Source organism: Octopus sinensis, linkage group LG24, assembly GCF_006345805.1.
Source record: "Octopus sinensis linkage group LG24, ASM634580v1, whole genome shotgun sequence".
NCBI lineage: Eukaryota > Metazoa > Mollusca > Cephalopoda > Octopoda > Octopodidae > Octopus > Octopus sinensis.
In genome coordinates this window covers 14825458-14846634 of record NC_043020.1, presented here as the reverse complement: position 1 = coordinate 14846634, position 21177 = coordinate 14825458, and the positions used below count along the sequence as shown (strand labels likewise).

The following is a 21177-nucleotide window of genomic DNA, read 5'->3' as shown; positions in this document are numbered from 1 at the left end:
TATATATACATATATACGACAGACTTCTTTCAGTTTCCGTCTACCAAATCCACTCACAAGGCATTGGTCGGCCCGGGGCTATAGCAGAAGACACTTGCCCAAGATGCCGCGCAGTGGGACTGAACCCGGAACCATGTAGTTGGTTAGCAAGCTACTTACCACACAGCCACTCCTGCGCCTGTTTATTATTCTTGACTGATTTTAATTATGGTTTGTGCATTGTTGTCGATGACCCAGGACATCATATGGGGAGAAGATGGGTCATGGTGAGTCTGGCTGTGGCTGATGTGTGCTCATCAGGTTTGGCTGCAAGTTGGGCACTGGTGGCCCACTGGGAATGAAGGCAAGGAGTTGGTCCTGAACTTGCACAGCTCACGTTTTCCTTGTGCTCCTGCGATCTGGTTTTGTTTGTAGGAGGTGACACCTTTGTTGGTGCAGCTATGCCTGCTCACTGTAAAACAGTCTTTTGGGTAGTCGTGTGTCAGGCATTCGAACAAAGGTGACCTGCCTATTTAACTTGCACTCACCTTAGTAGTGTGTACATGCTTGGCAGATCAGCTCAAAAGAGGATCTTCGTGTCTGGGATGTTGTCCTGCCAGGTGATTTTCAACAGATTTCTCAGGCAGTTCATATGGCAGCGAGCTGGCAGAAGCGTTAGCACGCCAGGTGAAATGCTTTGCGGTATTTCATCTGCTGTTACGTTGTGAGTTCAAATTCCGCCGAGGTCGACTTTGCCTTTCATCCTTTCAGGGTCAATAAATTAAGTACCAGTTACGCACTGGGGTCGATGTAATCGACTTAATACCTATGTCTGTCCTTGTTTGTCCCCTCTATGTTTAGCCCCTTGTGGGTAATAAAGAAATAGGTATTTCGTCTGCCGCTACGTTCTGAGTTCAAATTCCGCCGAGGTCGACTTTGCCTTTCATCCTTTCAGGGTCGAAAAATAAAGTACCAGTTACACACTGGGGTCGATATAATCGACTTAATCCGTTTGTCTGTCCTTGTTTGTATTCTCTGTGTTTAGCCCCTTGTGGGTAGTAAAGAAATAGGTTTAGCTGTTTGGTGTGGGATTCATAAACCATTCCAGTCTCATAGGTAATCAGTAGTGTAGGTAGTACAACTGCTTGGTACACCTTCAACTTGGTGGCCAGCTTAATGCCTCTCCTCTCACATACTGATTCATGTAGCCACCTGAATGGTGAGCTTCCCTTTGTGATGCATATTTTGACTTTGTCATCAATGTTCATAGATCTGGAGAGTATGCTGCTAATGGAGGTTAATTGAAGAATAAAGATTAATGTCCGTTAACCCAAAGAGGTACCACACACGACTAGAATGGATTCTAGGTTTGCTGTTTCTAGAGACCTGGAAGGGTTCTGGCTCAATCTTGTAAGGTACTTTTATTATATACAGAGTTGAGCTCTCCTCTGTCATAGCACTTGTTTATGTTGTGGTGCAGTGTTTAAATGTTATCATGACAGATCAAGTTGAGCATTGATGAAAGGTTTAAAACTGTTGATCTTTTCAACTTTCAGTTTGAGAAGTCCATTGGTTAACCCTAAATAAACAATAAGTGTGTGACCAGAGTGTATTATTAGGCTTCATCATCATCATCATCATCATCAACGTCTATTTTCCATGCTGGCATGGGTTAGACAGTTTGACTGAAGATGGTAAGCTGGAGTAGCTGTACCAGGCTCCATTTGTTTGTTTGGGCTTAGTTTCTACAGCTGGATGCCCTTCCTAACATCAACCACTCGACTGAGTGTACTAGGTGCCTTTTACATGTCACCAGCACAGGTGCCTTTTATGAGTCACCAGCACAGGTGCCTTTTATGAGTTACCAGCACAGGTTCCTTTCACGTGTCACCAGCACTGGCCACAACTATGACTGGAAATACAATTGCTATTGATTGTGTAACTTAAAAGAAAAGATCAATACACTGAAGGAATCTTGTGTTAAGTTTAAAAAATTTTTCAATATATTTTGAAACATTATATTATACAGTTTCTGGCTTTGGTTATAGAAACATAAGCCACCTGAATGCTGAGCTTCCTTTTGTGATGCAAAAGTACCTTGTAAGGTACTTTTATTATATGCAGAGTTAAGCTCTACTCCATCATAGCACTTGTTTATGTTGTGGTGCAGTGTTTAAATTGGTCAAATACTGCAACGCAACTACAGTTACCAACTAAGATTTTTTGCATTCATACAGATCCTTTAGTAAGATGTTATTTCACCTCAGGTCAGACTTGATTGAGTGGAGGTGCATGGCTTAGTGGTTAGGGTGTTGGACTCGTCATAATAAGATTGTGGTTTCGATTCCTGGATTAGGCGATGCATTGTGTTCTTGAACAAAAGACTTCATTTCACGTTGCTCCTGTCCACTCAGCTGGCAAAAATAAGTAATCCTATGATGGATCGGCATCCCATCCAAGTAGGGAATATATACGCCATGGAAACCAGAAAACTGGCCCTTATGAGTCAGTATGACTCAAGAAGGAAACTTAGACCTGATTGAGCAAACAGAGAGGAGATAAACTCAACTGCAGAATGTTGCTATATTTCACTATTGAGGAGGAATGAACACCACTGTAGAGCGGCATTATACACTACAAAGAGTTAAACTATTCTAAACATCCAACCCATACCATACAGGTATAGGACGAACTGGTTACCATGGTTCAAATTGGCACTTTCATTTTCAGGGTGTGGTTCTATGGCTGGATGCCCTTCCTAACACCAACTACTTTACAGAATGTATTGGGTACATTTTTTTCATGGTACCTAGCACTAGTGATTTAACCAAGCCTAAAGGGTCCTCTTGATGCCATGTCTTGCTTTATTCATTGACCACTTCACAGAGTGTTCTGGGTAGATTTGCAATGTCACCAACAGTGGAACTAAACTCTCATTCAACAAATTATGTGATTCAGTTTTGATTGTTCAAGTAAAATAATTCTAAAATACATATATTGCTAAATAACTGAGCCAACAAGGGAACCGCTCCATAGTTACTTAACCTGCAACAAATAGCAACTAAATATCTCTTAAATCACACACTATTGACTTTAACCCTGTCATGCCATATTCCTACTACAGTGAGAAAAGGTTAAATGTCATATCTGCTGGATTCCTGGTAAAGTGGTCTTGAACAACACACATAGAAAAAGAAGGTGCAGCCAGTTCTGTCCATTACTTGGCCTGCAATCATTACTCTTGAGCCGTATATGCAGCTATACTACTACTATTTACTATTTTACTTGTTTCAGTCATTTGACTGTGGGCATGCTGGAGCACCGCCTTTAGTCGAGTAAATCGACCCCAGGACTTATTCTTTGTGAGCCTAGTACTTATTCTATCGATCGCTTTTGCCAAACCGCTAAGTTACGGTGACGTAAACACACCAGCATCAGTTGTTAAGCGATGTTGGGAGGGGGGGGGGAGACAAACATACACACACACACACATATATATATACATATATACGGCGGGCTTCTTTCAGTTTCTGTCTACCAAATCCACTCACAAAGCTTTGGTTGACCCGAGGCTATAGTAGAAGACACTTGCCCAAGGTGCCATGCAGTGGGACTGAACCTGGAACTATGTGGTTCGTAAACAAGCTACTTACCACACAGCCACTCCTACGCCTATTTATTTTTTGCTCATGAGCCCAGGTGGAAAGTAAAGTTAGATACAAGGGCTCTGGTCAGGGAGGGTTAAGAAAGAATGAACGCTGTTAATCATAGCTCTGCTGTATGAATGATGACCAGGCTAAACAACAACATACTTAAGTAAACGGGAAACTCTAATTTCCTATTTTACTACAGTTCTGAAACTTTCACCCAATAATAATCAGATATATCTGGTACTTATGTTGATTTTTTCAGTATTCTAACTCAAATCTTCTCAGCTGGCTAAAACTATTTCTTAAATTCTTTCTGTTTATACAGGTTACAGCCAACTGCTGACTATTCCTTTGAACATCTCTACAGACAAGATACCAGTCCTTAATTGAAAAAAATTATTCTTGAAAAAATTACATTTTTGTAAGAAATAGTAGTACACTATATAGTTTTATTTTAAAGAATCTAAACTCATTAAAATTAAATAAATTCATTATGATGTAAAAGTTTAAATTACTACATCATTCAGTTAAATATTATGTGTAACTTATGAAATCATATAATTTTATAAAACAAATGGTGATTTGTAGAAGCTGAGATGTGTAAGAACTTGACAATAATCTTTAAATTTAATTTTTATAAGAAAGGAATCTAACATTATTGCCATACTGACATAGTCTTGAATCTTTGTCACTATAGTAAAACAGACGAACTTAAAACGCTGTACAAGGATTAATTAAAATTAATCTCTGTATCATTTGTTGATTGTTTATCCTCTGTTTAGAATTTCATTAATCATAAAATGTGATTTCCAAAACAAACTCGTCAATTAATTGTTTGATTTCTATTTTGCCATACTAACTGAGGTTAGATGATACATTCTGCTGAAGAATTGTTTTACAGTTGAATATTTTTCCTCTTGCGAAGCCTTACCTGTTGGTTAAGGAAGGAACTGTTATACTCCACTCATCTTTGAAAGCACTGAGCAAGTAGACAATCTGTTGACAGGTAATGACAACAAACATTATCTTTTTGTAGCTCAGTGATTTTTCATGCAAAGCACAAACTGTAAACATTCACACACACACACACGACAAGCTTCATACAGTTTCTCTCCACCAAATTCTCTCACAAGGCACTGGTTAGCCCAAGATTATAGTAGAAGATCCAAGGTGCTACAGAGTGGGATTGAACTTGGAATCATGTGGTTGAGAAGTGAACTTCTCAACTATACAGACATCCCTGTGACTGATATTTGAAGGAAAATATCAAAGATACTATAATTAAATATAATTAGATTTATAAATATTTTGTTGTGTAATTATTTTTCTTTGAAAATTAAATTGTTATATTTCTGATATTTGGTGTTTGTTGTTTGGTCAATAGTAACAAGTGGAAAAATAAAATCTAAAACTAAGACTACTGTTTGGTTCTAGACCCATTTAAAGCCAATTTACTTTACTTAGTCATTTTTATCTGCTGTTGTTAAACATTTTGAAGGGAACAAAATATTTTCCTCTTCTATGAATTGTTAATGTAGGTTGTGAAGGTCACAGACAGTGCCATAGCACAATTGATGCAAAATAGTCAACCTAGATGAGATGCAGTTTGGTTACAAGCTTAGTAATGGTACCACGGATTCAATCTTCCAACTAAATCAACTGCAGGAGAATTATCATCAAAACAAATCAAAATAGATGAACATCAATGGAATTTGTATCTTTGTGGTACCAGTGCCGGTGGCACACAAGAATCCATCCGAACGTGGCCGTAGTCAGTACTGCTTGTGGTACCAGTGCCGGTGGCACACAAGAATCCATCCGAACGTGGCCGTAGTCAGTACCGCATCACTGGCCATCGTGCTGTGGGCACATAACAAACACCATCCGGTCGTGGCCGTTCGCCAGCCTCATCTAGCACCTGTGTCGGTGGCACATAAAAACACCATCCGAAGACCCGGCAAGACTAGTCAGGCCATAAACCATGGCCCCTACCTGGGACGTAGTCAGTCCACCTGTGCATACCTTCCTCCTTGTGATACTTGTGAAGGCCTGTTGAGGCAAGTGAAAATCAAAATCAAAATCAAAATCAAAACAAATCAAAATAGATGAACATCAATGGAATTTGTATCTTTGTGGTACCAGTGCCGGTGGCACACAAGAGAAAACCATCCGAAAGTGGCCGTAGCCAGTACCGCATCGACTGCCTCCGTGCTGTGGGCACATGACAAACACCATCCGATCGTGGCCGTTCGCCAGCCTCATCTAGCACCTGTGTCGGTGGCACATAAAAACACCATCCGAAGACCCGGCAAGACTAGTCAGGCCATAACCCATGGCCCCTACCTGGGATGTAGTCAGTCCACCTGTGCATACCTTCCTTCTTGTGACACTTGTGAAGACCTGTTGAGGCAAGTGAAAATCAAAATCAAAATCAAAACAAATCAAAATAGATGAACATCAATGGAATCTGTATCTTTGTGGTACCAGTGCCGGTGGCACACACTTTGTGGTACCAGTGCCAGTGGCACACATGAGAACCATCCGAACGTGGCCGTAGCCAGTTCCGCATCGACCGGCCTCCGTGCTGTGGGCACGTAACAAACACCATCCGATCATGGCCGTTCGCCAGCCTCATCTGGCACCTGTGTCGGTGGCACATAAAAACACCTTCCGAAGACCCGGCAAGACTAGTCAGTCCACCTGTGCATACCTTCCTTCTTGTGACACTTGTGAAGACCGGTGAGGCAAGTGAAAATCAAATCAAATCAAATCAAATCAAAATAGACAAAATAGATGAACATCAATGGAATTTGTATCTTGTGGTACCAGTGCCTGTGGCACACAAGAAATCCATCAGTGCTGTAGTCAGTGCGGTGGGCACATGACAAACACCATCCGATCGTGGCCGTTCGCCAGCCTCATCTAGCACCTGTGTCGGTGGCACATAAAAACACCATCCGAAGACCCGGCAAGACTAGTCAGGCCATAACCCATGGCCCCTACCTGGGACGTAGTCAGTCCACCTGTGCATACCTTCCTTCTTGTGACACTTGTGAAGACCTGTTGAGGCAAGTGAAAATCAAATAAAATCAAATCAAAACAAATCAAAATAGATGAACATCAATGGAATTTGTATCTTTGTGGTACCAGTGCCGGTGGCACGTGACACACAATAAAACCATCCGAACGTGGCCGTAGCCAGTACCGCATCGACTGGCCTCCGTGCTGTGGGCACGTAACAAGCACCATCCGATCGTGGCCGTTTGCCAGCCTCATCTGGCACCTGTGTCAGTGGCACATAAAAACACCATCCGAGCGTGGCCGTCTGCCAGCCTCGTCTGGCACCTGTGTCGGTGGCACATAAAAAACACCATCCGAGCGTGGCCGTTTGCCAGCCTCGTCTGGCACCTGTGTCGGTGGCACATAAAATCACCCACTACACTCTCGGAGTGGTTGGCGTTAGGAAGGGCATCCAGCTGTAGAAACACTGCCAGATCTGACTGGACTGGTGCAGCTTTCGGGCTCCCCAGACCCCAGTTGAACCGTCCAACCCATGCTAGCATGGAAAGCGGACGTTAAATGATGATGATGATGATGATGATGATTATTATTAGATGTTCACTTTCCATGCCAGCATGGTTTGTCCTGCTGTACTACCAACCAACACATTCTACCCCACCCCCTACATAACCTTTATTGCCACCCAATATATATTCTCCCTTTCATTTCTCTATCCACCCTTTCTTTCTCTTACTGTTCCCACCACTCCCCACTACTTCTTTTTTGCACTGTTCTCTTCCCACAGCTTTTTTGCCTCTTCAACACCTCATTTCTCCCTCTCTGATTTTTAGGAAAGTTATGACACATTTCTTCTTCTAAACAATCACCTACAGCTGAATGCCTAAGATAACAAAATTCTAAACAAGATAAATATCCATTGAACATTAATATTTATGAAGAGTAAGGCAGTGAGCTGGCAGAATTGCTGACATGCCAAAAAAAAAACAAAAAAAAACGGGCATTTGCCATATTCTGAATGCCTTACTTCCCTGGGCATGGATACATTGAAACTCCGACATCTGGCAGCTGACTTGGCAGATACCCATAAAATTATTAACCATCTTACTAACAATAAATCCAAGCACCTTTTCCAACTCCACCTGTCTAACACCCGTGGACATGTTTACAAAGTTAGAAAACAGCACAGTTCCCATGATTTTCAGAAACATTTTTTTCACACCAAGAGTTGCTGAAGCATGGAACAAAATACCGGCATCAGTGGTTAGAGCACTGCATCCTTCAAAACTTCAATGCTTCCTGAGATTCCCCAACACTACACCTGATTTTCTCCCCTCCATACACACGCAAGCATGTATCTGACTCATACACCGTTCACTTTCCAGACATTTGTACATTACTGCATATACTCTATACGCACTTTCTGACAAGTTGTGGTGCACCTGAGCACTGTATACAATAATTTCATTATTATTATTATAAAATGCTTAGCAGCATTTCATTCACCTTTACATTCTGAGTTCAAATTCTGCCAAGGTAAACTTTGCCTTTCATCCTTTCAGAGTCAATAAAATAAATACCAATTCAGCTCTGGGGTTGATGTGATTGACTTACGCCTTCCCCTGAAATTTCTGGCCTTGTGCCAAAATTTGAAGCCAATATTTGTGGTGGGTGTATATATAAATATATACCCTATATTCTTTTATCATTTTAGTTGTTTCAGTAATTTGACTGCAGCCATGCTGGAGCACTGCCTTGAAAGGTTTCAGTCATCAAACGAATCCCAGGACTTATTTCTTAACCTGAGTACTTATTCTATCAATCTCTTTTGGTGAACTGCTAAGTTATGGCTACATAAACACACCAACACTGGCTGTCAAGCAGTGATGGGGGGGGGACAAACACAGACACAAAGACACACACACATATATATATGACAGGCTTCTTCCAGTTTCTGTCTACCAAATCTACTCACAAGTCTTTGGACAGCCCAAGGCTATAGTAGAAGACACTTGCCCAAGGTGCTATGCAGTGGGAGTGAACCTGGTACAACGTGATTGGGAAGCAAGCTTCTTACCATATGTACAATTCACACAAACACATTAAAGATTTTCTAACTACAAGCCATCATGTTGGCATGCATTGAATCTTTATTTTCCTTTTGTCTTCAAGAACTCATACAAATATAAAAAAATTATACAAGAGAAAGGACTAAAACACAAGATTTCTTTCTTACTTTTTTTCTTTTTTAATTAATTATTTCTGGTCTCCTAACAAATCTTTTTGTTTCCGTGCCATCATCTCCTCGGCTTCTGTCATCTTCCCTTGCATCTGATGTATCAACTGCATAAAATAGAATACCATTAGTAAACATTGTAACCATAGTAACAACAAAATACAACAGCAGTGATTTACTGAAAATGATATGAAAATCAACCACTTTATCACATCAAGTGTTACAGGTCTCTGTCTCCCACTACAGTTTTGTTAACACTGAGTGTCTCATACACTGCCTGGTTGCTGTTATCTCTAACCATATACAGACACTTTTTTATGAAGATACCTTCCCTTCTTGGGACACAAAACTCTACTTGTGAAGACCTGTTGAGGCAAGTGAGGATCAGAATCGAAATCGATCAATGGAAATTGCAGATGTGTTACCAGTGCCGGTGGCATGTAAGAGATCCTTCTGTTTTGCGACCGTTGCCAGCACCACCCCGTTTCGTGTCTGTTGTCAGCCTCGCCTGGCCCTCGTGCCGGTGGCACATAAAAAGCAGCATCCATTCGTGGCCGTTCGCCAGCTCTGTCTGGCACCTGTGTGGGTGGCACGTAAAAAGCACCCACTACACTCACGGAGTGGTTGGCATTAGGAAGGGCATCCAGCCGTAGAAACACTGCCAGATTTGACTGGGCCTGATGAAGCCTTCTGGCTTCACAGACCCCAGTAGAACCGTCCAACCCATGCTAGCATGGAAAACGGACGCTAAACGATGATGATGATGATAATCCACCTTTTTTTCCTCTATTTGATAATAATGAAATTATTGTATACAGTGCTCAGGTGCACCACAACTTGTCAGAAAGTGTGTATAGAGTATATGCAGTAATGTACAAATGTCTGGAAAGCGAACAGTGTATGAGTCAGATACATGATTGCGTGTGTATGGAGGGGAGAAAATCAGGTGTAGTGTTGGCGAATCTCAGAAAGCATGGAAGTTTTGAAGGATGCAGTGCTCCAACAACTAACAACTGATGCCGGCAGTTTGTTCCATGCTTCAGCAATTCTCAGCATGAAAAAATGTTTCCTAAAGTCATGGGAGCTGTGCTGTTTTCTGACTTTGTAAATATGTCCATGGGTGTTAGACGGGTGGAGTTTGAAAAGGTGCTCAAAGTTATTGTTTGTTAGTCTGGTAAAAAAGGGGACAGCACAGATAACCTTCATAAATCCTCTTAGCTCAATGACTAATGCCATTGTTTTACTTAAACTGTTGCAGGAAAGATACAAGGAGGGAGGGAATTCCAGACAACCAGTGCTCTGGGGGACAAAAAAGGATTGGGTCTTGGTGAGGTTAGGGTTAGGGTTTGGATGAGAGGAGAGATGTTTAAGTCAAGAGTAAGTGAAGGAGGCAGAAGACAAGCCAGTTCCAAGGAGTAGAGGCCATTGTAGTAGTGGCAGAAAAGGCAGAGAGAGGAGACACAACATCATCATCATCATCATCATCGTTTAGCATCCGCTTTCCATGCTGGCATGGGTTGGACGGTTCAACTGGGGTCTGGGAAGCCAGAAGGCTGCACCAGGCCCAGTCTGATCTGGCAATGTTTCTATGGCTGGATGCCCATCGTAACACCAACCACTCCATGAGTGTAGTGGGTACTTTTTACGTGCCACCGGCACAGGTGCCAGACGAGGCTGGCAAATTCTGAATCTTCAAGACAATTTCTTCAAACAAGAGCTTTTTAACCCTTTTGTTACCAACCCAGCTGAAACCGGCTCTGGCTCTGAGTACAAATGTCTTGTTTTCATAAGTTTTGAATTAAAATCTTCAATCAAACCTTAGTCACAATTTATATTCCTAACACTAGCTGAATGATAACTAAGTTATTTTACTAAATTCTTTGTTATATTTAAAATTAATTGAAAGAAACACAGAGTATCTCAACAGAAATATGGTAACAAAAGTGTTAAAACAGATGTAAAAAATGAATGATACATAAGTATAAAGACACCTTGGGCCACTGCTAGTTCTTCCTGTCTTAACCATTTTGATACCAACCCACCTGAAACCATCTCTGGCTCAGTAGTACAAATATCTTGTTTTCATAAGTTTTGAATTAAAATCTTCCAACAAACCTTAGTCACAATTTATATTCCCAACACTAGCTTAATGATAACTAAGTTATTTTACTAAATTCTTTGTTATATTTAAAATTAATTGAAAGAAACACAGAGCATCTCAAAATAAATACAGTAACGAAAGGGTTAAACTTACCGATTCTTGAATATTTATAATTAAATCTTCTGAGAAGGCGCCTTTGCTAGCTTTCAATTTCTTTGTATATCTATTGCAAATTTCACGCAGTTTCTGCTTACTTTTATCACAAAATGTCTTAGCAGATTTGCAGAGCTTTTCACGATGTTCTTTTGAGACTCTAAACAAAACAGAAATTTAAAGGGTTAAGTTACATAATTGTTTTCTACAAAGGCAAAAGGATAAGTATGTCATATTATAAGAGGGATTTGAGAATATTGTGTGCTGTAAATAATTTTTCAAGTACATCAACAATCTCAAATGAAATGAAATGATTTTAAACAAAAAGGGTCACTAAAGATATAGAGGCAAGGTAAGCTGTAGACCCAAGAGAAATAGACATTGAAAATATCCAGATGTAGGATATACAAATAGGACTTTCATTTATAAGCAGGCCATACAAAGAGGTGTTATCGTCACTGACTAGCATGGCAATATCGCTGTCTACTGCTACAAGAGCAAAGAAGATAATTAAGAAAAGACCAACTACAAAGGCATCAAATTTGTGGACCATGTTATGAAAGTGAAAGTGACAGAAAGGGAATTAGCTCAAACAGGGTGCAGTTTGGGTTTGTGTCAGGAAATGGAAAGGACTGATGTCTTCTTTTCAGTGAAACAGCTACAGGAAAAGTTCTCAACAAAGAACAAACCATTATAGCTAACATTCATTGAGCAAGAGAAGACCTGTGACAAAATACTATGCTTGCTAATCTATTAATTGGGTATAGATGAATGATTTGTGAGAGCAGTGCAAACATGGACAGAGATGCTGCTAATAAGGTAAGTGTTAGTAATAAGTTCAGTAAAGAAATTAGGCGTCCATCAAGGCTAGTTTCTCAGCCCTCTCCTGTTTATTATAGTTCCCCAGTTCAACACCAACTACCCAATGGAACTCTTGCTTCTGATGTCCTAACTCTCATAATTAAATCAGTAGAATTAGAGGAAAAGTTTTAAATGTGGAAGTACATCCTAGAAAGAAACTTAAAAATGACAAAATACTTTTGGTTGGAAGGGAAAAACATTGCATTCTAAGGCTTTTAGAAATTGACCAGGGTTAATATGCAGAAAAAGAATAGATAGACACTACACCCTTCAAAACAACAACAACAGCAGCAGCCGCCACCGCCGCCACCACACCACCACCACCACCACCATCACTACCTCCTCCTCCTGAAAAGTGCAGTTCGATTTTAACAGTTATTTTTTCAAAGCTATAATGGAAGTGACAAAGGAGCATATTCAGCATATTTTGCTTTATGAATTCAGTAAAGGCAACAATGCAACAGAAAGTGCGAGGATTGTTAATGCAGTATATGGGATCAGACAATAAGCACAAGCCTGTGTCAACTGTAGTTCCAGAAATTCCGAGCTGGAAACTACAGCCTAGAAGATGAGCCTCGTCCTGGAAGATTTGTAGAGCTCAACGAGGACATTCTGCAAACTCTGGTGGAACAAAATCCCATCGTAACTGTTGAGAAACTAGCAGAGAAGCTTAGATTTGGCCATTCAACCTGTCATTCAAGTCAGTGCTAGAAGAAAACGACCATCTTTGATTTCAGGATGAAAGGTGTTCTTCCATCAAGATAATGCTTGGCCACATACAGCGAGGATGACATTCTGAAGGCTGGCACAGTTTGAATGGGAAACGATGCCCCACCCACTATATTCACTGGACATTGCTCCATCTGATTATCATTTATTCTGCAGTCTTCAAAATCATTTGGATGGAAAAAATATGAATTCTGTAGACGAGGTCAGAACAGTACTGGAGGAGTATTTTTCGTCATGGACATGTGAATTTTGGAAGACGGGCCTTGCAAGTTTACCACATAGATGGAAAGGCATTGTAGAAAATGAAGGAGAGTATATTTTAGATTAAAAAAGAACTTTGTTCATCTTAATTTTGAAAAATAAAAGTATAAAAAAAAACTGCATTATTTATGGGATGACCCAATATATTATAAATCTAACATATGGAGAATTTCCTCCAAAACAGTTTTATTAAGTCTTCATTGCTGTCTCTCTTATCTATACAATAAATCTAATTGTTAAACGGCCAGTGTAATTATTATTATTGAGTGAGAGAGCAGTGTATGCCATCAAAGTGACACTGGGGTAAAATACGAAGCCCAATATACCCATCATGACTACCCGTCTGATAAGGGTACACCAGGCACATGCATCACAACCATATGTGCACAACATGGTGATCTCATATCAAGATAAACAGCACATGACCTTGCAGGTGAGGCCCAGTTAGAATTTTCTTTTGGTTGAGTAACCCATCCCACTCAAAAGGTCCCTGAATAAGGGTTGTTTAAGGATGTTGAACAAAACACCCATGTTTCCAGAAATGAATTATTCAAACCCCTAAGAATCCCTCTCAACACATGGCTATGATACTCCCCCACTACTTCTGCTCGTGATCAGAGATGCACATATCGTCAGCCACTAAGGGACATGCTCAAATCTGTGGTATTGAGCAGCATATTTGCTGTAGCCCATCTTTTATACCAAGACAAAGCAATGTACATGATAACACTTCCAATCAGTTAAGATCAGAAACCACGAGAGCCACTGCCTAGTACTGCATCAGGGCATTTATTATTATTATTATTATTATTATTATTATTTATTATTATTATATATTATTATTATATTATTATTATTATTATTATTATTATTATTATTATTATTATTATTATTAATTATTATTATTATATTATTATTATTATTATTATCATTATTATTATTATTATTATTATATTATTATTATATTATTATTATATTATTATTATTATTATTATTATTATATTATTATTATTATTATTATTATTATTTTATTATTATTATTATCATTATTATTATTATTATTTATTATTATTATATTATTATTATTATTATTATTATTCATTATTATTATTATTATTATTATTATTATTTATTATTATTATTATTATTATTATTATTATTATTATTCTTATTATTATCATTATTATTATATATTATTATATTATTTTATTATTATTATCATTATTATTATTATTATTTATTATTTATTATTATTATTATTATTATTATTATTCTTCTTATTATCATTATTATTATTATTATTATTATTATTATTATTATCATTATTATTATATTATATTATTATTTATTATTATTATTATCATTATTATTATTATTATTTATTATCATTATTATCATTATTATTATTATTATTATTATTATTATTATTATCATTATTATTATTATTATTAATTATTATTATTATTATTATTATTATTATTATTATTATCATTATTATTATTATTATTATTATTATTATTATTATCATTATTATTATTATTATTATTATTATTATTATTATTATTATTAATTATTATTATTATTATTATTATTATTATTATTATTATTATTTTATTATTATTATTATTATATTATTATTATTATTATTATTAAGGCAGTGAGTGGGCAGAATCATAATCATGCTGGGCAAAATGCTTAATGGCATTTTGTCTGTCTTACATTCTGAGTTCAAATTCCACCAAGGTTGACTTTGCTTTTCATCCTTTTGGGGTCGATAAATTAAGTACCAGTTGAGTATTGTGGTCAATGTAATCGACTATCCCCTTCCCCCAAATTTCAGGCCTTGTGCCTATAATAGAAAGGATTGTAATACAGTGTAGGTAAAAATGCACCGGAGTCTTAAGTCATCTGTCAAGTCACAACAAGGACCTCAGGCAGATAATACTTCCCTTAAGATGTGCACTGTGCTCAAAAAAGCTGCTTTTTACAAGACATCAATCTTGCATGGGATTTCCAGTTGACTTAAGAAGTCTTGAAGTTTCAATGGAATTGAGCCCAATGCTCCGATCACCACTAGTATCACTTTTACATTATCCTCCCACATCTCATACAGTCTTGCCATTTCCATTTTCAGTTCGGAGTACTTGGTGATATTTTCAACCTCTTTACTCACAACATTCATGTCATTTGGTATGGCTACATCAATGATCTGACAGTATTTGTCTCTCTTATTCAATATGACAATATCCAGCTGACAGTGTTCGGTTACATAATCCGTTTGAAAATCTCAATGAAATCCATCTAATCCATGCAAGTATGAAAAAGTGGACATTAAAACGATGATGATGATGATGCTGACAATTCCATGTCTGGTAAAATACATAGTCATATAAACTCTGTAGTCCATGAATGAAATGAAAGCTATTTTTCACCATACTATTTATCATTATTAATGTTAAACACTTTCAAAAGAACAAAGAAAATGTAATTTTCAGAACGAAAGTTGAAATTAGACAAACTTATTTTGGAGGAAAAATAATGTTTCGATTTAAACAGTGACTAAACTTAAGAAATTTTGACCAATATCCACTGAAGAGAAGACTATGTTGACATGAACGGGGTAATTAAGCAGGACAATGTACAGGCCAGAATGAAGACACTTGTGTTAGTTAATAGAAGACATTCACAGAAGAGACAGACTAAAATGATAATGAGAAAGGTTTTGATCAAAGCTGAGAAGAGGCGAAAAGATGCTGAATATAAATTTTAGATCCTAAAATGATAGAGTTGTGGGGAGCTGGAGTCAGCATCAACAAGAATTTTCATTAAGTGATTACAACAGAGTTCTTACTTTGGTATTGGAATAAAAATAGTTGTTCCATCCACTTGAGGGTTTATGGCAGCTCCTGATTTAATGATTGCATTCTTCACTATTGGCAAATACTGGAGAGAAAATATAAATCAGTTATTTTAATATTTGTCAAATTCTGCAGGTAACTGACCCAATCCCCAATAAATTTCAGATATTTAAGGTGGCAAGCTGGCAGAATTGTTAGCATGCTGGGCAAGATGCTTAACAGCATTTTGTCAATCTCTACATTCTGAGTTCAAATTCCACTGAAGTTGACTTTGCCTTTCATCCTTTTGGGGCCCGATAAAATAAGTACCAGTTAAGCACTGGAGTTGATTTAACTGAGTTGGCCTCCCTCCCCAAACTGGTGGCCTTGTGCCAAAATTTAAAACCTCTTTTTACACTTTTACTCTTTTACTTGTTTCAGTCATGTGACTGTGGCCATGCTGAAGCACCACCTTTAGTCGAGCAAATCGACCCCAGGACTTATTCTTTGTAAGCCTAGTACTTATTTTATCAGTCTCTTTTTTGCCGAACTGCTAAGTTACGGGGACGTAAACACACTAGCATTGGTTGTCAAGCGATGTTGGGGGGACAAACACAGACACGCAAACACGCACATACATATACATATATGTATATATATACATATATACGACGGGCTTCTTTCAGTTTCCGTCTACCAAATCCACTTACAAGGCTTTGGTCAGCCCGAGGCTATATTAGAAGACACATACCCAAGGTGCCACGCAGTGGGACTGAACCCGAAACCATGTGGTTCGTAAGCAAGCTACTTATCACACAGCCACTCCTATGCCTATATATTTCAGATAGTGTTTTATTATTAATAGTTATCGCCAAGCTAATATGGTAGTCCAGAAATATAGGACAAATGCTGCCATTGATTAGCTCCAAGAGGCCATCGCCTCTAGCTAGCTATGTGACACACGAACCTGTGTCCATTATAACCTTCGAACAGGGGAGGTCAGCTGCTTCCCCTTGCTGGTCAGGCATCTGCAGACTAGTTTCAGGGTATTTGCCCCTTATCAATGCAGAGCAGCCGAACCCAGCAGGCGTTGTTTTATTAACTTCAACAGAAAGAACTACAAAGGCAATCTCCAGTGTTATCTGAACTTACAGCCAAACATTGAAATACATTTAACACACAGCTACCAGCTATGTTATCTATTTGAATATTAGAAATTGTAGAGTGATGGGCAAAAATACTTTGAAGATTTAGTTACAGATCTTCTTTCCCTAACCAATGTTAATTTCATGTCTCATTATTTTGAAGTCAGTAAGGTGGAGAGCCGGCAGAATCATTACCACACTGAACAAAATGCTTAGTGTCTGTCTTTACATTATAAGTTCAAATTCTACTTAGCCCGACTTTGCCTTTCACTCTTTGGGGATCGATGAAATAAGTATCAGTTAGGTACTGAGGTTAATGTAATCAACTTGATCCCTACCCTAAAAACTTGCTGGCCTTGTGCCAAAATTTGAAACCATTAAAGGTAGCAAGCTGGCAGAATCATCAGCACATTGGACAAAATGTTTAATGACATTTCAGCCATCTTCACATTACAAATTCAAATTCTGCCAAGGGGGTCAATAAAGTAAGCACCAGTAGAGAATACTGGAACTGATGTAATCAACTAGGCCCTACCCCTAGAAAATTTCAGGCCTTGTGCCTACAGTAGAAAGGATTATTCTGGAGTCAATAAAATAAGTAACAATCAAGAATTGGAACCAATCTTAATAAACTCCCTGAAATTTCAAACTCTTGTATCTATGTTAGTAATTGATATAAATCAGTAAAGTAATACATCATGACGTATATTTACCATTTAAATATGGCTAACCCCTAAGGGTGGATGCTACTGTAGTTTGTAGCCCCAGGAGGACACCTCCTCAGCCAGCTGGAGGAGGTGTCCTCCTGGGGCTACAAACTACAGTAGCATCCACCCTTATGGGTTAGCCATATTTAAATGGCAAATATACGTCACGATGTGTTGCAGCTACTGTTTATAACTCGCTCTGAGATTTATTAGTAAATTAATATTAAATGAAATAATAAGGTGGCAAACTGACAGAATTGTTAGCATACCAGACAAACAGCTTAGCAGCATTTCATCCAACTTTACCTTCTGAGTTCAAATTCCACCAAGGTCTACTTTGCCTTTCATCCTTTCAGAGTTGACAAAATAAGCACAAATTGAACACAGGGGTCAATGCAATCGACTTATTCCCTCCCTTGAAATTGCTGGTCTTGTGCCAAAATTTGAATTCAATATTAAATGAATGGAAATGTTTAAGGTAATATAACGATGATTAAGATATACACGGTAAATGAGAAAATAATTCCCATGTTTGATGACATAAGATGCACTTTTTTCTTCAAAAATTTCTCAAAAAATCGCCCCAGTTTGGCCTATATTAAGCGAGGGGTGTATGAAAAGTCTTGAGCCTAAAAAAAAATAATAATAAAACATGGTACAAGACTTCTGATGAAGGTACAAGACTTCAAGGATCAAAGGCCTTGAAGGCTCAAAACTTTTTCCACCCCTCGTACAAAAAACCTTCTTTAATATGTGCAGCTGATATTGGGGAGTCTTTTATACCATCAAATATAATAGAATTAATTAATATCAAATGGAAAAGAATGTAATGAGATATGCATAATAAAGAAGATAATCAGTAGACAAACCTGAGTTGACTCCCTTAAATTAATCACTATCAAAGATGGATTCTTCTGGATAATTTGAGCAATTTGGTTGAGACGAAACTCTTTATTTTCTATTTTCACAGTAATTGTATCAAAAACACCTGAAATAAGTGGATTGTGGAGTTATCAGGATTTTGCACAGAAATTAAGGTAATAAAATGAGAAATAACAAAGATATGTTAGATTAAACTTATGCAATAGAGTAATATCATAAATATTACTATATAAAATATGTCATGTGTCTCTTTATTTGGCAACTGGTTTCTCTTTTTTTGTATTGATATATGAATGTAGAAGGAGAAAGCAGTGGCTGTGCTGAGAGAGGTGGAAGAGAGAGAAAGAAAGTATATTAAGAGATGTGCATTATAAAGATGGATAGGTGGGGAAAGAAAGAGAGAAATAGAGAGAGATAAGTGGTGAGACATAGTCAGGAGAGCAGACAGTGAAATAAAAGGAGGATGGGATGGAAGGAAGAATAAGAAAGGAGGCAATAGTGTGTATGAGTAAAAGAGAAGAGATAGAAAGAGGAAAAAAGATAAAACTCTACATCAGAAAGGGAGAATTAGCGAGATGATAGAGGTATAGGGAGTGAGAGAACGAGAGAGAGAGAATGAGAAAGGAGAGAGAGAGAAATTCAATAATATCATGTGTTGGGGGTAGTAGTAGTAGTAGAAGTGTGTGCAGTTGGTGAATATGTTGGAAAATCTCATCATTAAATACTGAGTGTGAAGAGGGAAGTGATTGGTATAAGATGAGAAGAGAGAGAATTATTTTTATTTCAAGGCTCTGACACTGAAGACAGACGACATGTCTATAGCAGCATGAAGAACTTGGAGACATTAAAATAATGATAAAGTAATTCATGTTGATGAGAATAATAATAATAATTATAATGATGACAGTGAAAATTAGGACAACTTACGGGTGGATACTCTGAGAGAAAGTTGATTTAAGTAATCCAGTTGAAGCTGTTCCAACACACTAGACATTTCGGATTTGAAAGCTGTCAAATTTATTACCTCCTCCATTTGGTCATCACTAACAAACACTTTTGGTTTACCTGCTAGCAGAAAAAGGAATTTCTGAGAACCTTCCAAAAGGAACAGTCTTCAAAAAGTCATTTGCAAATGTTTATTAGTTTTACCTTTTATTGATGAAATTTGAGGAATTGTTGATAAAGAGAAAGGAAACCAAATTACTGGAATCTTAAAAAATTAAAGCATCAGAGGAAATATTCTATAATATTTATTCTAGTTAAGGCAGCAAGCTGGCAGAATTGTTAGCATGCAGGGCAGCATTTTATCCCTCTTCACATTCTGCGTTTAAATATCACCAAAGTTGACTTTGGTGACTTTCAGAACAGTGGCAACTTGTAGATAAAATTTGTTGGGGTGCTGCCTCAGAAAATTTTTAGCTGTTGTTTTAATATTGTGTAAAAAGAAACAAACATATAAAACGAAAATTTATGCATAAACTTGATCGGTTCATGTTTTAGCCACTGTCGAGAAGTGTGTTTAATTTGTTCACTGAACATCACTGTGAATTCCCCCTTGTTTTTCAAAAATCCTCACTAAATCACAAAACAAGGGGGGAGAAATGTGCCCTATTTTTCAAATCCTGGCAGCAACACTGAAGCTGGAAGCAGGATAATAATTTAATTCTATACTTTATCACATTCAAGAATATAAACATGTTTTTAAGCACAACACATGCAGAGTCAAAAAGAAACACTATCTTTCACCCGGCACTGTCATTCATGCAATGATCTCTCTTCCTAGTGTGAAGCTTCCTATCTTGGACATGTGAGCCAAACACCACATCACTGGAACTGTGAAGTACCCAGTTCTATACAAGGATTTTTTTCATAAACTAGAGGATGGCTGCTGACATTAAGCTTAAACATTATATAATGCACAAGTATAAAGAAAGATTTAAAGAAAAAAGGACTCATTATATTGAATGTTATCAATAATATCAAGTGGAAATAGGGGGTACTGCAGTTCTTATACATGAGCCGCCACTGTTTCAGGCTCAATAAAATAAGTACTAGTTGAGTACTAGACTAGGGTTGATGTAATCAACTTACCCTTTTCCCCAAAACTGCCGGCCCTGTACCAACACCTGTAACCAATATTCCTTACATTGTGAGTTCAATTTTGTTTTTCATCCTCTTTGGGTGAATGCTAGATTTTCTAGAAATAGCAATCAAATTACACCTTATCATCACGAAAAGAGAGAATTACATTGGCTAATGCGACCAGACTCATTGCTAGACTTAGGTGCCTACCTGAGGGTACTTCAGAATATTCTGGGTGGGCACTAATTTGTATTATAGGAAGATTTGTGTAAGCTGTATTTTCTAAACCTGAGGGTGCACCATTGAACAGTGAGGGGGAAATACCATCCAGTTTGTAAATTGTATTTTATAAATATGAGGGTGTACTATTACCATTGAATAGTGATGGGGCTGTACCATCCTTAGTAACAAACATAAATGGAATTCTCTCATTTCTAGCTATCCAATAATCATTTACCTGATTCATGGAAGAACACTCAACAAGAGTTCTAAATAACTGATTCAAAGAACAACATTCACAGAATGTCCTAACCGGT

The 21177-nt window shown here is 37.8% G+C and overlaps 2 protein-coding genes across 7 annotated transcripts in view; one reads left to right on the top strand and one right to left on the bottom strand.

The window, feature by feature from the left end:
* The window catches only part of LOC115224009 (phytanoyl-CoA dioxygenase domain-containing protein 1 homolog), a 47004-nt gene extending 42560 nt beyond the window's left edge, over positions 1-4444 (top strand). Inside the window, exon 12 of the mRNA XM_029794795.2 lies at positions 3955-4444. Within this exon, the coding sequence (XP_029650655.1) occupies positions 3955-4015 (61 nt within the window). The 3' untranslated portion in view covers positions 4016-4444. The remainder of the gene's footprint in view (positions 1-3954) is intronic.
* Positions 4445-8805: 4361 nt separating this feature from the next.
* The window catches only part of LOC115224010 (ribosome-recycling factor, mitochondrial), a 17731-nt gene continuing 5359 nt past the window's right edge, over positions 8806-21177 (bottom strand). For 5 of the 6 annotated variants that reach the window (XM_036512739.1, XM_029794796.2, XM_036512738.1 and 2 more), the window contains exons 3-7: positions 19487-19627; positions 18547-18665; positions 15840-15931; positions 11138-11297; positions 8806-8990 (exon numbers count right to left, since the gene is read on the bottom strand). In XM_036512739.1, the coding sequence (XP_036368632.1) occupies positions 8904-8990; positions 11138-11297; positions 15840-15931; positions 18547-18665; positions 19487-19627 (599 nt within the window). In that variant the 3' untranslated portion in view covers positions 8806-8903. The remainder of the gene's footprint in view (positions 8991-11137; positions 11298-15839; positions 15932-18546; positions 18666-19486; positions 19628-21177) is intronic. The other variant, XM_036512736.1, reaches the window with a different exon arrangement.